Below are 19,173 nucleotides of genomic sequence, written 5' to 3' on the forward strand. Positions count from 1 at the left end.
AATGAAAAGCATTTTGATAAATTTCGCACTTTATTAAAATTAGCAATAATACCTTAAAGTTAGTACCACTATAAAACCTTTCACTTCAGACATAATGAGAAATCTCTAACACTCCCACACTCGAATGTTCTGTATATAGAGAGTGTACTCCCCAGATCTGTGACCCCAGATCGTCTTTGCTTATACTGTTGGCTGATGACAGTCAATGGCACCATTTACAAAGCCACATGTTTCTCACCACCCATTGTATGAAGCTACAACCGTTATATTTCTAAATTGCTCTAACTATTTCTAATTTAAGCTGTGCTGCAATCTCTTGTATTAATCGAGATAGGATTTGGTCTTCATGAAAGAATGGATCGAAAGAATAGAATGCCAGCGATTACCTACGCATTCGTGCGTTTGTATTGCCCAATTCCATGTTTAGTCTACAACCTATATACGTGAATATTTATAAACCTTATACACGCCAACTTACTCAGTGCAAAAATTTTTTAAATGGATTACATGCAAGAATAAAATGAAAAAGATACTACACAAAGGTATGAAATTACATGAATTGCAAAGAAAACTCATTGTTTTATTCTGTTTGAAATTTATGCAATATCATACCTTTGCTTAAATGGTTCTGTTTGTGCTTGTTGAATTGGTGAATTCAGTAAAACATTTCCTTTCTTTTTCTAATATTCCACTTAATTCCACGCAAGTAGAAAATGCTGAATACAATCCACTCACAACCTAAACACATAAAATGCTATAAATTCATTGTTCCCATTCTAAACAAACAAAATAAATTACACTTACTCTGATACAAAAATCTCGTTTGACATAAATGAAACCTCCTGTTGAAAATCCTAGACGTGTTTTTCCGTATCTCTTCAGGAAATCGTTCATCTTAAAAATATTTATTAAATAAATTATATTAATTATTATATATTATAGTAGACTCTCATTGTTATTAAAAATCATCTTAAAATTATTTTGTTTGTATTTCTATAAACATGAAGAAACGATGTTATCTTAAATTTTTATGCGTTATTCTATTATTGAAAAATAAAACTTCAACTTTGTAAAGAAAAATTACGAACTTAACCTTAACTATAGCGTAACTTTGCGCAGATAATTGGGCAAAAACCCGCTAGACATTACCATTATACCCTACAGTATAAACTTGTAACCTTTTAATGAATTGTAAGAAAGGTAATGAAGAATAAAGTGTGCCTCCATTCATGAGGTGTTTGCCTCATGTTTCTTGAACAATTTTTCTTTTATCGTATGTTTTCACAATCGCTCAATATTATGTCATATTTCAAAATACGTCTGTATTTTTAGTAGAAGTGTCAGAACAACACCAAACTCTCTACACGTATCGAATTTAACGTGCTGCAAAGTTCAGCGAATGTTGCTGATGAAAACAAAACAAAAATAAACAGTTTAGCACGTCAAAATATTTTACATTTCGCGGAACTTTTCTCTTGTTACATTAATTCAAAAAATGCGCGTATCGGTAAAACACAGTCGACCCCCTATAACACTGTTGATAATTCCGTTTTACACGAATTCCATGTTATAAGAGTCACTTAGATTTTACAAATACGTGTTCCGGGCTGTGAACGACTCACGTATTTGTAAACGCTAAGTGACTCGTACAACATGGAATTCATATAAAACGGAATTATCAACAGTGTTATAGGGGGGTCGACTTGTACGTAATATTATAAATGTACTTATATAAAAACTTACTTCAAAGTTTCGTAGAAGAAATAATTTATTATTATTAAAACAAAAATGGAAACTTACCTTCAACTTGAAAGTTAAAGACAGATCAGCGGGCGAAAGTCTCTCAATCCAAGTAAAATTGTCATACAACTGAAATCAAATAAAAGTATTTGTAGTTCAACTTTCATTAATAAAATTAATCGCTATTTAAGACTGAAAAACAAATCAAGTAAAACATTATCAACACTTATTAATACAGGTAACAATCTATGATTTTATGTGTTAATCTAACTCATTATACCAAACGGTTAGCACTCAAACTTAGAACTTGGCACTACATAAATGCTGCTTTTGTTGTGTATACGTAAAAATAGTAAATATAAGATTATTGTCAAACGTCAGCTTTCCAGTATTTTTCAAACCTTCTGAACTCGAAATAAACTAAATTTTTAAAAAATGTATGTGCATATGTGTGTGTGTGTTGACGTGTATTTCATTCGGTGTTTCACGATGGGCTAAAGATTACACAGACTAAATTTTACACAGTAGCTTGTGTAAACGGGTCATTACTGCAATTAAATTTTGGCGGTTACAGGTCAAAGAAGTAGGGAGATAAAGCGGCCATGTATTATATCTCAACAGGAGTTAGATTTGATAAAGATTTCACACATTATTAGCATTTATAATCGTTATTAAACTCATCACTAATGTGAAAATTAAGGTTTTTGTCATTTGTTATTTAACGTGAAATTTAGTAACAGATAGAGCCACACATAATTGTATTACTTATGGTTAATAATATAAAAGTTATTTTTACGAAAATTTTCATAATATTTGGAATAAAGACGCAACACGTTGCTGAATGTTTTTGTTTGTTTCTATATCTTAAATTTGCTGAACGCCTACAAGTATACTAGATCTAAAACTATTAAAAACAGCTAGTTAATCGCGTAATGTGCACCTGGATAACGGAATCTAGGCATGTGAACGCTTCTGTATTTCATGCACGCGTTTAACTATTAAATTGTGGCCGGTTTTTCATTTAAAGTCTTTTTTTCCAGATCACAAATGTTTTACTTTGCTTATTTCTATCAAAGTAATCTTATTTAAAGCTTTCTTGAGTACGATTTTGTGTATTATTGTTGAAAAGTATGCTTTGACTAGCTACTTTGTATATACAGAAAATATCACAAAACCTTTTTAAAGCGTGTTTATATCTAGTTTAATATTATTTTGTATAGTTTATAATAAGTGTAAAGTTAATTACAATGTAAAGTATTTGACAAAACAACGTATTGATTATCGTATATTTTTACTTACCATTCTCGTGAAAATCGACAACAAGTAACTGTTTGTAACAAAGCTGCCCACGTATATTATAGAAATTAATGTAAATATTATTTTCAGCTTGGCTCCATTTATTACAAATAACGTGGCATAAAGAATGAAACTAGAAACATAGACGAAGTGAACATAGAGAATAGGTTTAAGGTCGCTCCATTCGTCGTTGTAGCTTTCGATTATCTGCCACAGCTCGAAATGCTTGTGGAAAATTTCTTGCAAGATCTTTTTCAGAGAATTTCTTCTCACGTGCAACGCCGCCATTTCCTCTGACAGATTTACCAATCTCATACCGATGACGTATAGAATGATTCCGTTGATCATCAGGTAAACCACGATTTGCCCTGCCAAATAGAATAGCCAAATTACGTGTGCCACAGCGCAGACAAATGCTTCGGTATCTGCATTTTCGTATTTTTGAATTTCAGCATACATGTAAACTGATCCAATTGGCGTAATTATTACGAGTGGTGCCAACAACGATAACAGCAATAACGGAGCTGACTTATGGACGTTACGTATCACATACTTTTCGGAATCATAGCAGCTCTTTGGAGAATGGATGGTAATTTTTTTTCTCTTAAGGATACTGAATTGTGCAGCAATATACAAAGAAGTACACCATACGGTTACTGCTGCAGCACGTGCGTAGTCGCCATATCTTTGAATTGATCGTAAGCAATAGAGATTCAGGTCGTAGATACGTAATGCGAAAAGGAAGGCCACAGTCCATAGATATACTTCGATGAATGTGATGTAAATTTTGAATGCCAGAGATAAACCACGATTGGTTCTTACTTTATCTTCTTGTGTGCATTGGCAAGGCGCCACAAAATCGAATCCAAGTACTTTCCCACTAGCAAGGAAAGGAAGTACGATGCCAGTGCAACAGCGCTCTTGTAAATGCTCTGGCATGGCTTGCTGAATAGTTTGAAATGAATGTTCTAATAAATGCAAGATTCCGAATGATTCGTGTTATTAAAGTTCTAACAGTCGGATGTTTCGTAATCACTCATAAATCGAAACATCGATGAGAATGATGGAGCACGTTTATAGTGAATTGCACACGTGTGTAGATTTTCCGATATACTTTTAAGAGAATTTGAGTTTAATAATTTAATCAAGAATAAAATTGTCCTGTATTTAATTTTATATTCATAAAAGTATACGATTCTACAATAGGTATACGATATTGATTTTTAAATTTATAGCCATCACGAGTTGCACAATTCCCCTTTAAATTTAACGATTATTCTTGAAAGCATAAACTCTATCGAATATCATGGGTTATATAAAAGTTCTATTCGACATGTACAATTCGTTACGAAATTTGATTTTTGTGTTAATTATAATTGACTTAATTGGCTTGATAGAATAAGACAACAGACTATTTGGGTGATCTTCCAAAGATAGTGCTTCTCCAGAGGACTTTCTTTGGAAAACTGTCAATATGTCTATGATAAAAACGTAATGAAAACCTATAAAAAAACTCCACATGAATATATTATTTGTTGCCTATAAACCTGCGATTAATTATAAGTATAAATGGTATCATCCACTCGGTCACTGGTGGAAATATTAATAGAATAATAAATGTATCCTTGCGTTCTTATCGATTTTCTCAACATTATTGCTGTAATTCTCAGTAATATTTACTCATATGATTCATATTTAAGATTAAGTAGAAAATTATTGTCCATTTTCGTGACGTCTGCGTAAGCTCAAAACATCTCTTTACTGCAAATCGATATTTCGCTCAGCACATCTCATAGGTTAGGATTTCTCGGATTTCCTGATTGTTAGCTTGTCTGGATATTTCGAGAATAATGTGATCTGTTTCTGGTATTTCGAGTAAAATATAATCTGTTTTGGGATATAATTAATTATTTTTAAGATATAAAACAAATTTTCAAATCGAATAATGAACTTTTTTCTGTTTTTAAGTAATTTAATACATACCGCGACCTCCATAATAATAATAATAGTAATAATAGGGTCATGAAGCTTTTCAGCTAAAGGCATTGCAGATAATCTTGCGACACTTGGTTCTTCATCATTATCACTGCACATACAATATGGAGGTACTCAAAAAAGCGATCTAACATCTGTTTCGCTTATAAAATTAACATACACTTGAACTGGCAAACTTTCATCACTTGCGAATGTTGCAACTTTTTCATAATTCTTTTCATTATTCAGATATTGCGTGAGGCAAGACAGTTTCGTATTACTTCTTTCTGACAAGTGTCTAATAAATGACTCTTTTAGCTTTTTTTAAAAGGGCGTAGTTAGTTGATTTAATTTATTTACAATACCTTCCGATGAAAGTAAAGTCGATCATCTGTTGTCTAGCTTTTCTGTTTCAACTTTTAATGACTGCAGCGATGCCACGATGTCAGAAATTACAGCGTCTTCTTCTTTGTCGAGATCAATATTGTCAGTATCTTTATTACAGTCAATGATTGCTTTCGATATGATGATCTAATTATAATAAATCGTTTTACTATGTCTACAAAACTATTCCATAGAGTTTTGGAATCAAGAAATAACTGCAAACTTTTCCCACGTTCCTGTTGAAAGTATTCTTGTGAGATATTACTTTTGCGAAAAATTTTGTTATTTTTCTAAGCTTATTGATGATTTGAGAAAAGACGATTTCTTTACCTAGAGTGTCGAGCAATTCAAATGAAATATCTATATCGAATGAACCTTCAGCCAAACGCTCACACAAAACACTTTTGAGATTAATACTATAATCAAAGTCTTCGTCTTCCTGAATGTCATCATTGCGCTTTTCATCTTTTTTTTTGAATTTCATCCGAGACTGTTGTGAAGTGGTAATTAACATCACATACCGCTAAGGGAATTCTCTGTGCATAATATAATTGATAGTCACATTCAATTAGCCTTACAAATTTCACCATTACAGCTGCACCATCAGAAACACAAGCCACTGTGTAATTTTCCAAACGTATGTGAAATTCCTTTGACTTTTCTTTGATTGCTTAGACAGCAGTTTCTGCACATACGACATTAGAAATCTTTACCAATTTTAAGTTTCAAAATGGTCCGTTACTTTTGTGCGTGTTAATACTTAAATATTTGCGATTGTTTAGTAAAGTATATTTATTAATCGATAAACTAAACCTTGATCCTGCATTTATTTGGTTACCAATTTTAGAATATAATCGTTCTTATATTTGTTTCTAATGCGAATGGACAAGATTTATTACATATAATGGATTCTTTTGTAAAGTGTATCTCTGTCTCTCAATGATTTTCTGGTGAACTCACATTTTGTAATAGAGTTGATGGAGATGGCATTTNAAAAAAATATTATATGGAATTGAACGAAAATGAAAATTTGCTTGATAATTCAACTACGCTTGTTGGAGAACAATAAAAACACTACACTCAACAAGCCACCAATAAAACTCAACTGCCTAACCTATAACCAAAGTTTCCTTTTAATTTGTTTTTTGAAAAAAGCGCCTGACAAACTTGCCCCGATGCGGAAGTTGCCCCGCACTCCCCTAATTGATGCTCACATTCAATTAGCCTTCCAAATTTTACCATTACATCTGCATGCACCATTAGAAACAAAGCCACCACGTTATTTTGTAAATACATGCGAAATTCTTTTAATTTGTCTTTGATTACATGGATAGCAGTTTCTGCAATAATACATTAGAAATCTTTACCATTTTTAATTTCCAAAATGTTCCGTCACTTTTGTATAAGTTAAGAATTAACTATCGGCAATTGTTTAGTACTATAAAGTATATTCATCCAAAAATAAACTAAATCTTGATCGTGAATTTATTTGGCTGCCAATTTCGGAACATAATCCTTTTTTTATTTGTTTCTAATGCGAATGGACGAAATTTATTACATATAATAAGTTATTTAGTAAAGTGTATCTCTGTCTGTCAACGATTTTTTGATGAACTCACATTTTGTAAGAGAGTTCATAGAGGTGTCATTTAAACTCGCAAGTTTAGTTACGATTTTTTTTACACGTTTCTTTGTTAATAAAAAACAATATAAAGGTTTATTAAGAGGTAGGTCGATTGCTAGAAGTTGGTCTAGTTTATTCAGCTATGCGCTTAATACAAATAACAGATAATTTGTCAACATTATGCTTTTTACGCAGGTGTCTGATAAGGCTGCTCGTCGATCACCCTTTACACTTTTTCTGTTTTTTACATTTATTAGAGGTTGCAAATTCTTATTTCAAATCTTTTACGATTGATTTCAAACAAATTATTTTGACATTCTTAAAGGGATTGGTTAAGAACAAAATAATTTGTAAATTATAACGTATTATATATATATGTATAATGCAGTCCTGTCTTTGGTACATGCAAGGCCCTGGGCAAAAAATAGCTTGGAGGCCTGACGGTGATTCGAGCGGTATCCTTTTGATACCGCTCGAATTTCCATCATACACACTTCCGTCTCCAACAATCATTACATTAAAACCATTAGCGAGTATTTAGCACTGCGGCCACCTTTAGCATGTATTCAAATCTTAATAGATATCATTTGCGCCTATACCAGGATAAACGCCTTCTAAGTATCCATACTAAAAACTTATCGTCCTGCAACTGACGCACCACCAACGCCAACCAATCATGGACTTTCCAAATCTAAAAAATATGAAAACACAGGACGAAATAGCAAACGTATCTGACTCCCAACCACACGCCAATGGCGCACAAGTAAGCGAGCAAGCAAAGACAAAGTTTGTCAATTCATCCAGTAAATCTTATAATGGTTTGAAGACCAGATAAGACTGTCGGCTAATTATAGAACTACGGCTAATACGTAGACATAGTTATGGATTTTACCACGAGATGCCGGTATATTGGGACGTTCAGGTAGGGTATAGTCGTACCTCGTACTATACGGTGTGCTTAGAATTTTTTGTCGATATTTTGGCTTTAAAACCACACTTCATCATCGATAATTAGTTTAGAAGAATTCCTGCTACGTTGCTAAGAAATCGTTATGGAGAATATTGCGTTGGATACATCAGAAAATACTATACTTGTTGTTATTGCGATAAGCACTTTTCCTCAAAAGGAAATCTTACTAACAAGCATGTAAGTTTAGAACATAAGCAAATCCTGGTGGAGAAAAAGTCTATATTCTGTCGTGAGACTTTATGTTCTGAAAGATTTTCAAATTTCCTTCGTCTAAAACATCATGAAAATTATAAATTTTACTTATGTGGCTGTGTGCACAAGTGTCACAGCCGCATGAGTAAAATCAGCTACATAAAGAAAACATTCAATAATAGATTGCGCATATAAAAATGTTTCAAATGTATAATTTTCAATAAATCTTTTTCATAAAGAAAACATTTTTTTACGAATAGCTTTTCTTTTCTTAGCTAACATTCAAATATATCATGGCGATCTCTTAAATGAGGCTACAAAAAGTCGTTAGTATTGAGTTTTTCAAAGCTAGTGTAAATGGAGAGTTAAAAGGAAATTTTCTCCAAGGTGGCTGGCATAAATGTAGCTGTTTCCATTGTCATTTCCACCATTTATCGTTCTAATATACTAAGTAAAACTCAATAATAAACTCTATTAGCAGCTTACGAGCAATAATAGGTAGACTATTATTTGGTGCTGTTCTGTGAGCTCTTGCGAGGTCTGTTTTGAGCGGAGGTCAGTTTTCTTTGCTGGGTGGGCATTAAAGGTTGCCTAGCCCCAACTCTTACAAGCGTAAGTTATAGAAGAAATATAAATTTAATCGTATATTATATCCATAGCATCCGACGTAACTCCCCAAGTAGCCCTTGAAACTTTGAGAAAGAATGAACAATTAAGTTCGTTCGCTTGGTATCGTATTCGATGAGTGTCTTATGATAACCAATGATCAAAAATTACCCCAAGATATTTTATTGTAATTTTGGATCATCGGTTATCATGTATGCAATATTACATTAAATTGCCACGAGGGATGGTCCGTCAGAATATGTTGGACATCTACCTTCACCACCCAGCCGCCCCATGCCGATCTCATAATAGGCTACCTAAATGAAGCCCTCTTAGTGCCCACAGGGTTGAAAGAATCAAAAAGCAAATTTTTTTTTCTCCTCATCTCAACAACTTTTCACTACCAAAATTTAATAGCGTCAATGTCCCTCATATACAATCCATGAAGCCAAATTTTGTTTCTTAATCGTTACCCCATTTTGAGATATTTATCGAAATGGACGCCAATAGATACATATCCACGGAATTTCTTTGCTGTTTTTTATTCGGGAGGTCTTAAGACATGGAGATTTGCAAAAAGCTTAAAATATCAAATTTCACACGACTACAATACTCTATTTTTTTATCAATACATAACGGTTGGAAAAATATCAGAAAGCAAAATGTAAATTTATCTGTATTATATTATGTTGTTTTTCTTACTGTTCACTTTTAACGAAACAGACCACTAAATGAAATTAAGGCCCACCAGTAGCCAAGATGTTCCGTTCCTTAAACATTAGGAGTTCAGTTGTAGGTTTGCACCTGACCAGAAAGGGTTGCCCACGTAGAGTTTTACGGATTTTATTCACGTCAGTAACGCCTTAATAGGCGCCACTTACCCTTAAAACATCTCCCTACACAAATAGCCCAAGTATTGCGTTGTCATAAATTATGAAACAAAATACAAATAAAATTAATGTGTAAGAGTTGAAAGACCGAAAATGTGTATATCACTGCTATGTTTATGATTTAGTCAGGCTTACAATGAATGTGCGCAAACTTTTTCTTTTCGGTATTCCAGAAACAATACATTAAAACCTATAATTAGTTATAGGAAATATATTTAACAATTTCCTTTGTACAAGTGTGTTGAAATCCGTAATATTCTGGATCCATTAGGTTCAAAATGTGAAGAATTCATTAATTTATTTTATATAATTATTTATAAAAAAAATTATAAAAATCNTACATGAGTTTAATTTGAAAAGCCAAAAAAATTCAGCAATGAGTTGCATAACTTTCTTGGCTATTACAAGATTTTTTAGAAAATAACTTTTTATATTTGTAATTACAATATAATAAAATTGTGTATGGGCCTTCTGTTATGAGATTTTGTTATAAAAATTGTTTATATTTCAAGTACTTTAAAGTAGCAAATGCTTAATTTTAAGGGCAATGATCAGTTTCATTAAAAAAAATTGTATTTACCGATGAACTAAAACTTCATTCAGTCCAACCCCATTCGACATATGACCTCCTTTTCTCTCCATACACTTGCCCTTTCACCATCAAACTTAAATACAATCAATGCCTCTTATACACAGTGCCATATCTATGGCGGTTCCAGCGGTTCCCAGACACAGTGCGGAGAAATAACCTTGACCAAGTTTTAGGTAATAGTTTTGGGGCGTAATTACAAGAGCTCGCACAGGGTGCATAAAAGGCTAGTTACAGCGCTGCTTATACATAAGCTGCAGTGCTAAATAAGGTTTCTTTACTTTCACTGAATTAAACGAAATAGACGACAACACACGTACACGCATACAGGGTTCACATGAGGACAATAAGGCATATGAATCAAGAGAAGACGACATTGACAGCGGCGATAACAAAGTATTATGGGAATTTTGTAGCATACGATCAAATAGATAAATCACCAGAGAAGAGGAAAACGTATAAGTTTCGTAAATATTCCCCATTGCAAAATGACACATTCCAATGTTATACCAAACTACAGGTAAATTGGGGAACTACACATATACACGGAACTTTTCAGCAGATTTTTCACTTTTTTGCATTCTCAAAACCTGAAGTCTGCAAATTCTATTGTGAGTACAGATAATGAGAAAAGATAAACGATAACATCTTGCAATATATTTTATTCCTACAAAGTACAACAAAAACATGTGTTAAAGACAACTCAACTCACAAAGACCATTTTTATCAAAAACCATTGCTGAGTTTAAAGTAAGGCTGTTAGAGTACTTAATAGTTTTCTGTTAAATTGATACCACACTTATTGTAATTAGTATCGTTTGTCTTTTCGAAACTTGAAATTACCAATAAAAATAATACAGTGTAGATTATACAATTTATAAAATTTTATATGCTAGTTTTTAATGACAACTTTTTATTACGTAAAAATTAATGATAGAGTGATGAAAAAAAAACGAGGTGTTATGTTTGATCATTACAAAACAGGCTTATACGAATTAAGAGCAAAGAGTAAGTTCACAAATTATTATATAGTTCGATCTATTTTATTTATACATAATATCGTACTTATACCAGTAATATGTAGTGTAATTGCTATTGTATCAATAAAATACTGCTCTTACAATTCAATGTGCTTACTATGTAGGTACCTTTGTATCTCGAAAACTGCCTGGAAATTTTTCCTCGTTCCATTGAGATTAGAGATACACAGGTTCAACTGTATATTATTTTATTTATATCTATAAATGAGAATGTTTGTTTGTTCGGTATACGCTACTAGACCGTTCCACCAATTACTAGGAAACTCGGAAGTTTCGTTAACAAATTTGTAAATTACATAATTTCTTACATACCATCTCAAAATATTCATTGGGTTTGTTTATACCAATTAAGTTCTGTTTGCATTTTATTTGCTGGATTTGTGTTTAGCGCCATCTGTTGGCAAAAATAATAAGTATATGCTAATTGCTAATTTGTTGCTAATACATTGTTACGTTTTGCAGATATACGGCGTTACACTTAGTTACTGTGACAATGATATAGCACGAAGTAGATGCGTTATTACATTGAGGAGTAGCACATAGGCCTCATCTGTGAGGAGTCGAAACAGTTACACTGGTAGTTAGTCCTAAGTTCGCTCATGTGCAATGGGTTTGCCACATGCAGTTTTCCTGGTTTTCTTTAAGTTAGTAACATCAAAGTAGAGACAACTTTTCTCCCAGGAGGCATCTCCTTGGCAGATTGTCCACATGTTGCATTGCAGTTACCAAATAAATCAAACTAATTGTAATAATTTCTCTATAAACTTGCTATTTACTAGGAAATACAAGTAGTCTATGGACATTCTGGTAATATTCTTAAAATAAATTTTACCAAATACATATTTGAAATGTACGATAAATAACTCCGGATGTAACAATTACTGCGATTGGGTACTTTATAAACCAAGGCGTAACAGTTACTATATTATATTACACAGTATAAAATTGTGTGTTAAATTACTTTGCCTCATTGCAAGCTTTTACATTTTAAATAAATTCAGCACATAAGGTGTAAGTGAACCGTAAATATAGTGAATTATGAAGTTTAAGCTACTAAAAGATACTATGGTAACATTTGTACGTATCTAAATTATTTACTAAAAGTAAATAATTTATAGATTTACTGAATAAAATGTACTTATTACAAAGTTAAGTGAATAAATAACCACAAATTGATCTGTTGCCTTTCTTCTAGAGAAAAATGTCAAGTGATTAATCGTTGGTATGATAGTCCACTACACGGCACCCCAATACAGTTAACCCACATTAACAATTGATTAAATCTGATCGCAATTAAAAAAATCTATTTCTGAATGGTGATTAAATCCAAGAGAACTAGCGCAGTAATATTTAAATACCAGATATATCGGCTCTGTCCTTAATACCTAAGGGCCTGCCCAAAGCCACAATACATATATTTTTAAAAAATCCTATTAGTGCACTCATGCGGAAGGGCAAAAGTTCGAAAATGCCTCAAAATAATTGTTACATATAATTGCAATACTTTTTACCATAGTACCAATTTTTATAATTATTCTTTAAGAACGTTTTGCAAATTCCTAATATTCTTTAAAGTAACTTTTCGTTTGCGTGAAGCAAACCAGCGGCGAAGCGGTTCCGTTTTTAAACGCTGGAGGTTCGATCGTAGGTTCGCACCTTACCTGGGGCCTTAGTCTCGAGTTTTTCGAGTTGTACTCGAACTGACGTCATCGAACTCACTCGTGTTACTATGACCTACATAATCGGTAGTCTCGAGTTAGACTCTTCGAGCGAACTCGAAAGGCGAGCGGAAATACGTCATACTCACTTGTTTACGTGTGTCGTTAAGCCTGATGGGATTATTTACAATGCATCTGGGTTTGCGGCTATACTGATTCGACCAATCAACTTTACTGTAACAAGTTGTAAACAAATCAACGCGAATTAGATTACACGTGCTACAGTTAAAACTTGTCTTGTGGCAATATAGTACGCAGAAACAAAATGAAAACCTCGAATGTTTTATTTTAAAAAATAAAGAACAAAAAGAAATATTAGTAACATATATAGAAAATAATAAGAAAATGAACAGCGGAAAATTCGACAACGAATTTACAAGAAAAAGACAATTCGCTTTGTGGAGAGAATTACTTGAAAAATTAATTGCGTGTGTTGAACCTAAAAAATCCGTTATGTAATGGAAAATGTATTTAAACTTAATCTTTTCTTCATATAGTTTTCTTCCTTGATCTATTTCTTAAATTGTTTTGTCTATTAAGATTATTTATTAAGCAGAACTTAACACTTGTGATTAATAAATAATCTTAATATAGTGTCTATGCTTTTAATAACTTATACATATAATTTACTATCATTTTAATACTCTTTTTCGATGAATTAGATACTTCTTTTTATTTTTAGAAAAATTTGCTGTATACATTTATCAATTATGAATTAAAGTTTTTTTTTATTAGTATTGACTTGACACGAAAAGAAATGTCATCTACTCGTGGTCGAAAAATTCGTTACCTTCTCAAACAACGTCTTTCGGCTCTTTCTAACTCTTCGATAGCGATAAGAATTGCGTATCGTCAGCCATTTTTACTTTCGTGTAGCGATCTCACATGCTCGACTCAACGTGAGTAGCAACTCGCATGGTGAGATGGGAAAGCACGTGAGTTAGAACTCGAGACTACCAATTTGACGTCAGTGTGTGAGATGGTACCACGTGACACCTTCAACACGTTGGGAGTTGTAACACGAAAAACTCGAGACTAAGGCCCCTGGATGGGCTAACTATGTGAATTTACTCGGGTTTTCTCCACGTCTGTAAAGCTTAAATAGGGGCCAATTACCTCTAAAAACACCTCCCAGAAGGCATCCCCCTAGACATCGCCCAAGTGTTGCGTTGCAATAACTTAACAAAACAAACCATTTGCATGAAATCACGTAGCATTGATTCCATAAAACTCTTCGTCAAAATGGAACTTTTTCTCATTTAGTACTTTCTTCAATGAACTAAATCATGATTGATATTCGTTATTCTGGCAGAAATTATGAGTAACAATTACGGCTTGTCAGCTTAAACAAATACGAAGAAGAATGATTTTTCATTTTGAGAAAAGTATTCTGCGAGTAGTTATGTGAATGCCTACATGTGCATCCAAAGAAATATCTTCACAGAAATTTAAACATTTTGAGAAAGCTGAATCACAATAAACAATAATAGTAACAGCAAAAGAAAGCTAGTAGAACATCGATACACACCGTCAAATTCTCTGCCCCAGATCGTATTTTCTTATACTGTTGGCTGCTGACAGTCAATGGCGCCATTTACAAAGCCACGTGTTTTTCACCACCCATTGTATGAAGCTACAACCGTTATATTTTTAAATCGCTCTAACTATTTCTAATTTAAGCTGTGCTGCAATCTCTTGTATTAATTAATCGAGATAGGATTTGGTCTTCATGAAAGAATGGATCGAAAGAATAGAATGCCAGCGATTACCTACGCATTTGTGCGCTTTCATTACCCGATTCCATGTTCAGTCTACAACCTATATAAGTGAATATTTATAAACCTTACACTCGCCAACTTATTCAGTGCAAAATCTTTTAATAAATTACATGCAAGAAAAAAATGATAGAAGATTTACCATTATAATTGTATAAAAATTAGAGTTATTAACATACAACACAAAGGAATGAGATTACTACACAAAGGAATGAGATTACATGAATTGCAAAGAAAACTCATTGTTTTATTCTGTTTGAAATTCATGCAGTCTCATACCTTTGCTTAAATGGTTCTGTTTGTGCTTGTTGAATTGGTGAATTCGGTAGAACATTTCTTTTCTTGTTTTAAAATTCCACTTAACTCCACGCATGTTGAAAATGCTGAATACAATCCACTCACAACCTAAAGAAATAAAATGTTATGAATTAATTGCACCCATTGTAAACAGACAAAATAAATTACACTTACCCTGATAATGAAATCCCGCTTCACATAAATGAAACCACCTGTTGAAAATCCTAGACGTCTTTTTCCGTATCTCTTCATGAAATCGATCATCTAAAAAATTTTATTGAATAAATTATATGTTAAACCGGATAACACACTCTCGTTCTAAACAACCTTTTTAAATTATTTTGTGTTGTATGAACAAAAAAAAAGGATTGTATCATGAATGTTAAATTCTTAAAAACGTATATGTTATTATATTCATGTTAATGAATTTTCAAGTGTGTAAAAAAAAATACCTATTTTACGATAACTATAGCGTGAATTTGCACAAATTATTGTGCAAAAACTCACTAGACATTAGCATAAAACACTATAATAGAAACTTGTAACCTTTTAAAGAATTGTGATAAAAGTAATTATGAAAACAGTATGCATCCATTCGTGATGTGTTTGCCCCATGTTTCGTGAACAATTTTTGTTTTTTAAACTATATTCACAGATTTCTGCAATCGCTCAAAATTGTTATACTTCAAAATACGTCTGTATTTTTAGAAGAAGTATTAGAACAACACCAAACTCTCTACACATATCAAATTTAACTAGCTGCACAGTTTAACTAATAATGCTGCTGAATGCAGTGATGTACGTCAGGACATCTTACATTTAGATGCAATAATTTCATATCATTGAAACGAAAATAAAAAACTTACCTTCAACTTGAAAGTTAAAGACAGATCAGCGGGAGAAAGTCTCTCAATCCAAGTAAAATTGTCATACAACTGAAATCAAATAAAGTTATTTATACTTCAACTTTAGCATTCCAACTTAAAACCTATCACTACATAAATGCTCTGTTTTTATTATGCATACTTAATAATATTAATTATTAGATTCGTCTCAAATGTGAGCCTTCGAGTATTTTTCAAATCTGAACATTTTTGGACATTCTGAACTCGAAACAAACCAAATGTATGTGCATATGTGTGTGTGTGTTGACATCTATTTTCATTCAGTATTTCACGATGGGCTAAAGATTACACAGACTAACTTTTACATAGTAGGTTGTGTCAACGGGTCATTAACGCAATTAAATTTTGGTGGTGATAGGTCGAGGAAGTAGGGAGATAAAGCAGTAAAGTGTCATATCTCTACAGGAGTTGGATTTGATGAAGATTTCACACATTATTAGCATTTATAATCGTTATTAAGCTCATCACTGGTGTGTGAGAATTAAGCTTATTGTCATTCATTAATTAATAATATAAAAAGTTTTACATAATAAAATCTAGTAACAGATAGAGACACAAATAATTTTATTACTTATGGTTAATAATTGGAAAGTTGTTTTCAAGAAAATTTCCATAGCATTTCCAATACAGAGGCATCTAGTTGCTGAATATCTTTGTTTGTTTCTGTTCCATAAATTTGCTATATGCCTACAAGAATACTTCATACTATTGAACACTGCTAGTTAATCGAGTAACGCTCGCCCGGATAACGGATTCTACGCATGTAAATGTTTCTGAGTTTTCTACAGGTGTTTAACTATTAAATTGTAACAGTTTTCCATTTAATGTCTTTCCTTCCAGGTCACCAATGTTATCGTTTGCTTCCTTATATCAACGCAATCTTATCTAAAGCATTTTTGTCTATGTTTTATTGTATTCCTGTTGATTTTATAAGTATAAAATAACTATACTTTAAATAACTATTTCGTTATAGTTTATATCAATTTTGTAATATTTTGGAACATAAAAAATATCGCAAATATTTTTCAGAGTGTTTATGATTAGTGTAATATTAAACATGACTTAAAGTATATAAAATAAAGAGAATCACAATGTAAGTTATTTAACGAAATAAATTATTGATTATCGTATATTTTTACTTACCATTCCCGTGATAATCGACAACAAGTAACTGTTTGTAACAAAAGTGCCCACGAATATTATACAAATTAATGTAAATATTATTTTCAGCTTGACTCCATTTATTACAAATATCGTGGCATAAAGAATGAAACTAGAAACATAGACGAAGTGAACATAGAGAATTGGTTGAAGGTCGATCCATTGGTAGTTGTAGCTGTCGATTATCTCCCACAGCTCGAAATGCTTGTGGAAAATTTCTTGCAAGATCTTTTTCAGAGTATTTCTTCTCACGTGCAACGCCGCCATTTCCTCTGACAGATATACCAATCTCATACCGATGACGTATAGAATGATTCCGTTAATCATCAGGTAAACGTCGATTTGCCCTACCAAATAGAATAGCCAAATTACGTGTGCCACAGCGCAGACAAATGCTTCGGTATCTGCATTTTCGTATTTTTGGATTTCAGCATACATGTAAATTGATCCAATTGGCGTAATTATCACGAGAGATGCCAACAAAGATAACAGCAATATCGGAGCTGACTTTTGGACTTCACATACGACATTCTTTTCAGAATCGTAACTGCTCTTCGGAGAATGGATGGTAACTTTCATTTTCTTAAGGATACTGAATTGGACAGCAATGTACAATGAAGTGATCCATAACGTTACTGCTGCTGCACGTGCGTAGTCGCCATACATGTGAATTGATCGTAAGCAATAGAGATTTAAATCGTAGATACGTATTGCGAAAAGAAAGGCCACACTCCATAGATATACTTCGATGAGTGTGATGTAAATTTTGAATGCAAGAGATGAACCACGATTGGTTTTTACATTATCTTCTTGTATGCATTGGCAAAGCGTCACAAAATCAAATCCAAATGCTTTCCCACTAGCAAGGAAAGGAAGTACGATGCCAGTGCAACAGCGCTCTTGTAAATGCTCTGACATAGCTTACTGCATTGTCTGAAATGAGTGTTTCAATGGATACAAGATTCCGAATGATTGGTGTAATTAAAGTTCGAACTGTCGGATATTTCGTGAATACTCATAAATCGAAACATCGATCAGAATCATGGAGTACGTGCATAGCGAATTGCACACGTGTTTTCGATAAACATCTAAACTTTACGTAATGATATATCAATAGATACTGTAAATTTTCTGATATACTTTTAAGAGTATTTGAGTTTAATAATTTAATCAAGAATAAAATTGTCCTGTATTTAATTTCATATTTATAAAAGTGTACGAATCTACAAGTAATTATACGATATTAATTTTTAAATTTATAGCCATTACGAGCTGCACAATTCTTGTTTAAATTTAACGATTATAATTTATTGAAAGCATAAACTCTATCGAATATCATGGATTATATAAAAGTTATATTCGACATGTACAATTCGTTACGAAATTAGCTTGTTGTGTTAATTATAATTGATTTAATTGGTATGATAGAATAAGACAACAGACTATTTGAGTGATCTGCCAAAGAGAGTTCCTCTCGAAAGGACATTCTTTGGAAAACTAGCCAATATATTTATGATAAAAAACGTAATGAAAACTTATAAAAACTCTACATGAATATATTATTTGTTGCCTATAAACCTGCGATTAATTAATAGTATTAATAATATCATCCACTCGGTTACTGGTAGAAATATTAATAAAATAATAAAGGTAGTCTTGCGTTCGTATCGAATTTCTCAACATTATTGCTTCAATTCTCAGTAATATTTACTCATATGACTCATATTTAAGATTGAGTAGAAATTATTGTCAATCTTTGTGACGTCTGCATAAGCTCAAGACATCTCTTTACTGCAAATCGATATTTCGCTCGGCACGTCGCCTAGGTTAGGATTTCTCCGATTTTTCGATCGTTAGCTTGTCAGGATATTTCGAGAAAAATGTGATTTATTTCCGGTATTTTGGTATTCTGATATTCGAGAAAAATGTGATCTGTTTCTGGTATTTTGGTATTCTGATATTCTAGATAAATGTGATTTATTTTGGAATGTAATTAATTATATACAAACATC

At 32.5% G+C, this 19,173-nt stretch overlaps 2 protein-coding genes across 2 annotated transcripts; both read right to left on the bottom strand.

The window, feature by feature from the left end:
* Positions 1-618: 618 nt before the first annotated feature.
* On the bottom strand, positions 619-3,975 carry LOC111635588. Its single transcript, XM_023380590.1, has 4 exons — positions 3,040-3,975; positions 1,801-1,869; positions 805-894; positions 619-738 (listed from the first exon to the last, which is right to left on the bottom strand). Exons 1-4 carry the CDS (start codon positions 3,973-3,975, stop codon positions 619-621), a joined length of 1,215 nt encoding a protein of 404 aa, XP_023236358.1.
* An 11,108-nt stretch (positions 3,976-15,083) lies between these two features.
* LOC111635580 lies at positions 15,084-18,079 on the bottom strand. Its single transcript, XM_023380576.1, has 4 exons — positions 17,144-18,079; positions 15,962-16,030; positions 15,270-15,359; positions 15,084-15,203 (listed from the first exon to the last, which is right to left on the bottom strand). The coding sequence occupies exons 1-4, from the start codon at positions 18,077-18,079 to the stop codon at positions 15,084-15,086; spliced, it is 1,215 nt and encodes a 404-aa protein (XP_023236344.1).
* Between the last annotated feature and the right edge of the window lie 1,094 nt (positions 18,080-19,173).

The sequence above is a fragment of the Centruroides sculpturatus genome, unplaced genomic scaffold, assembly GCF_000671375.1.
Source record: "Centruroides sculpturatus isolate CEXI.00-Female unplaced genomic scaffold, Cexi_2.0 scaffold872, whole genome shotgun sequence".
In the NCBI taxonomy this organism is placed as follows: Eukaryota; Metazoa; Arthropoda; class Arachnida; order Scorpiones; family Buthidae; genus Centruroides; species Centruroides sculpturatus.

Coding starts and splice junctions, on each gene's coding strand:
- LOC111635588 (XM_023380590.1), bottom strand. CDS start 3,975: ATGCCAGAGCATTTACAAGAGCGCTGTTGCACTGGCATCGTACTTCCT. Junction 1,870..3,039: donor TGTCGATTTTCACGAGAATG/GTAAGTAAAAAT, acceptor ATTTGATTTCAG/TTGTATGACAATTTTACTTG. Junction 739..804: donor AACGAGATTTTTGTATCAGA/GTAAGTGTAATT, acceptor TTATGTGTTTAG/GTTGTGAGTGGATTGTATTC.
- LOC111635580 (XM_023380576.1), bottom strand. CDS start 18,079: ATGTCAGAGCATTTACAAGAGCGCTGTTGCACTGGCATCGTACTTCCT. Junction 15,360..15,961: donor CTTTAACTTTCAAGTTGAAG/GTAAGTTTTTTA, acceptor AAAATTTTTTAG/ATGATCGATTTCATGAAGAG. Junction 15,204..15,269: donor AGCGGGATTTCATTATCAGG/GTAAGTGTAATT, acceptor TTATTTCTTTAG/GTTGTGAGTGGATTGTATTC.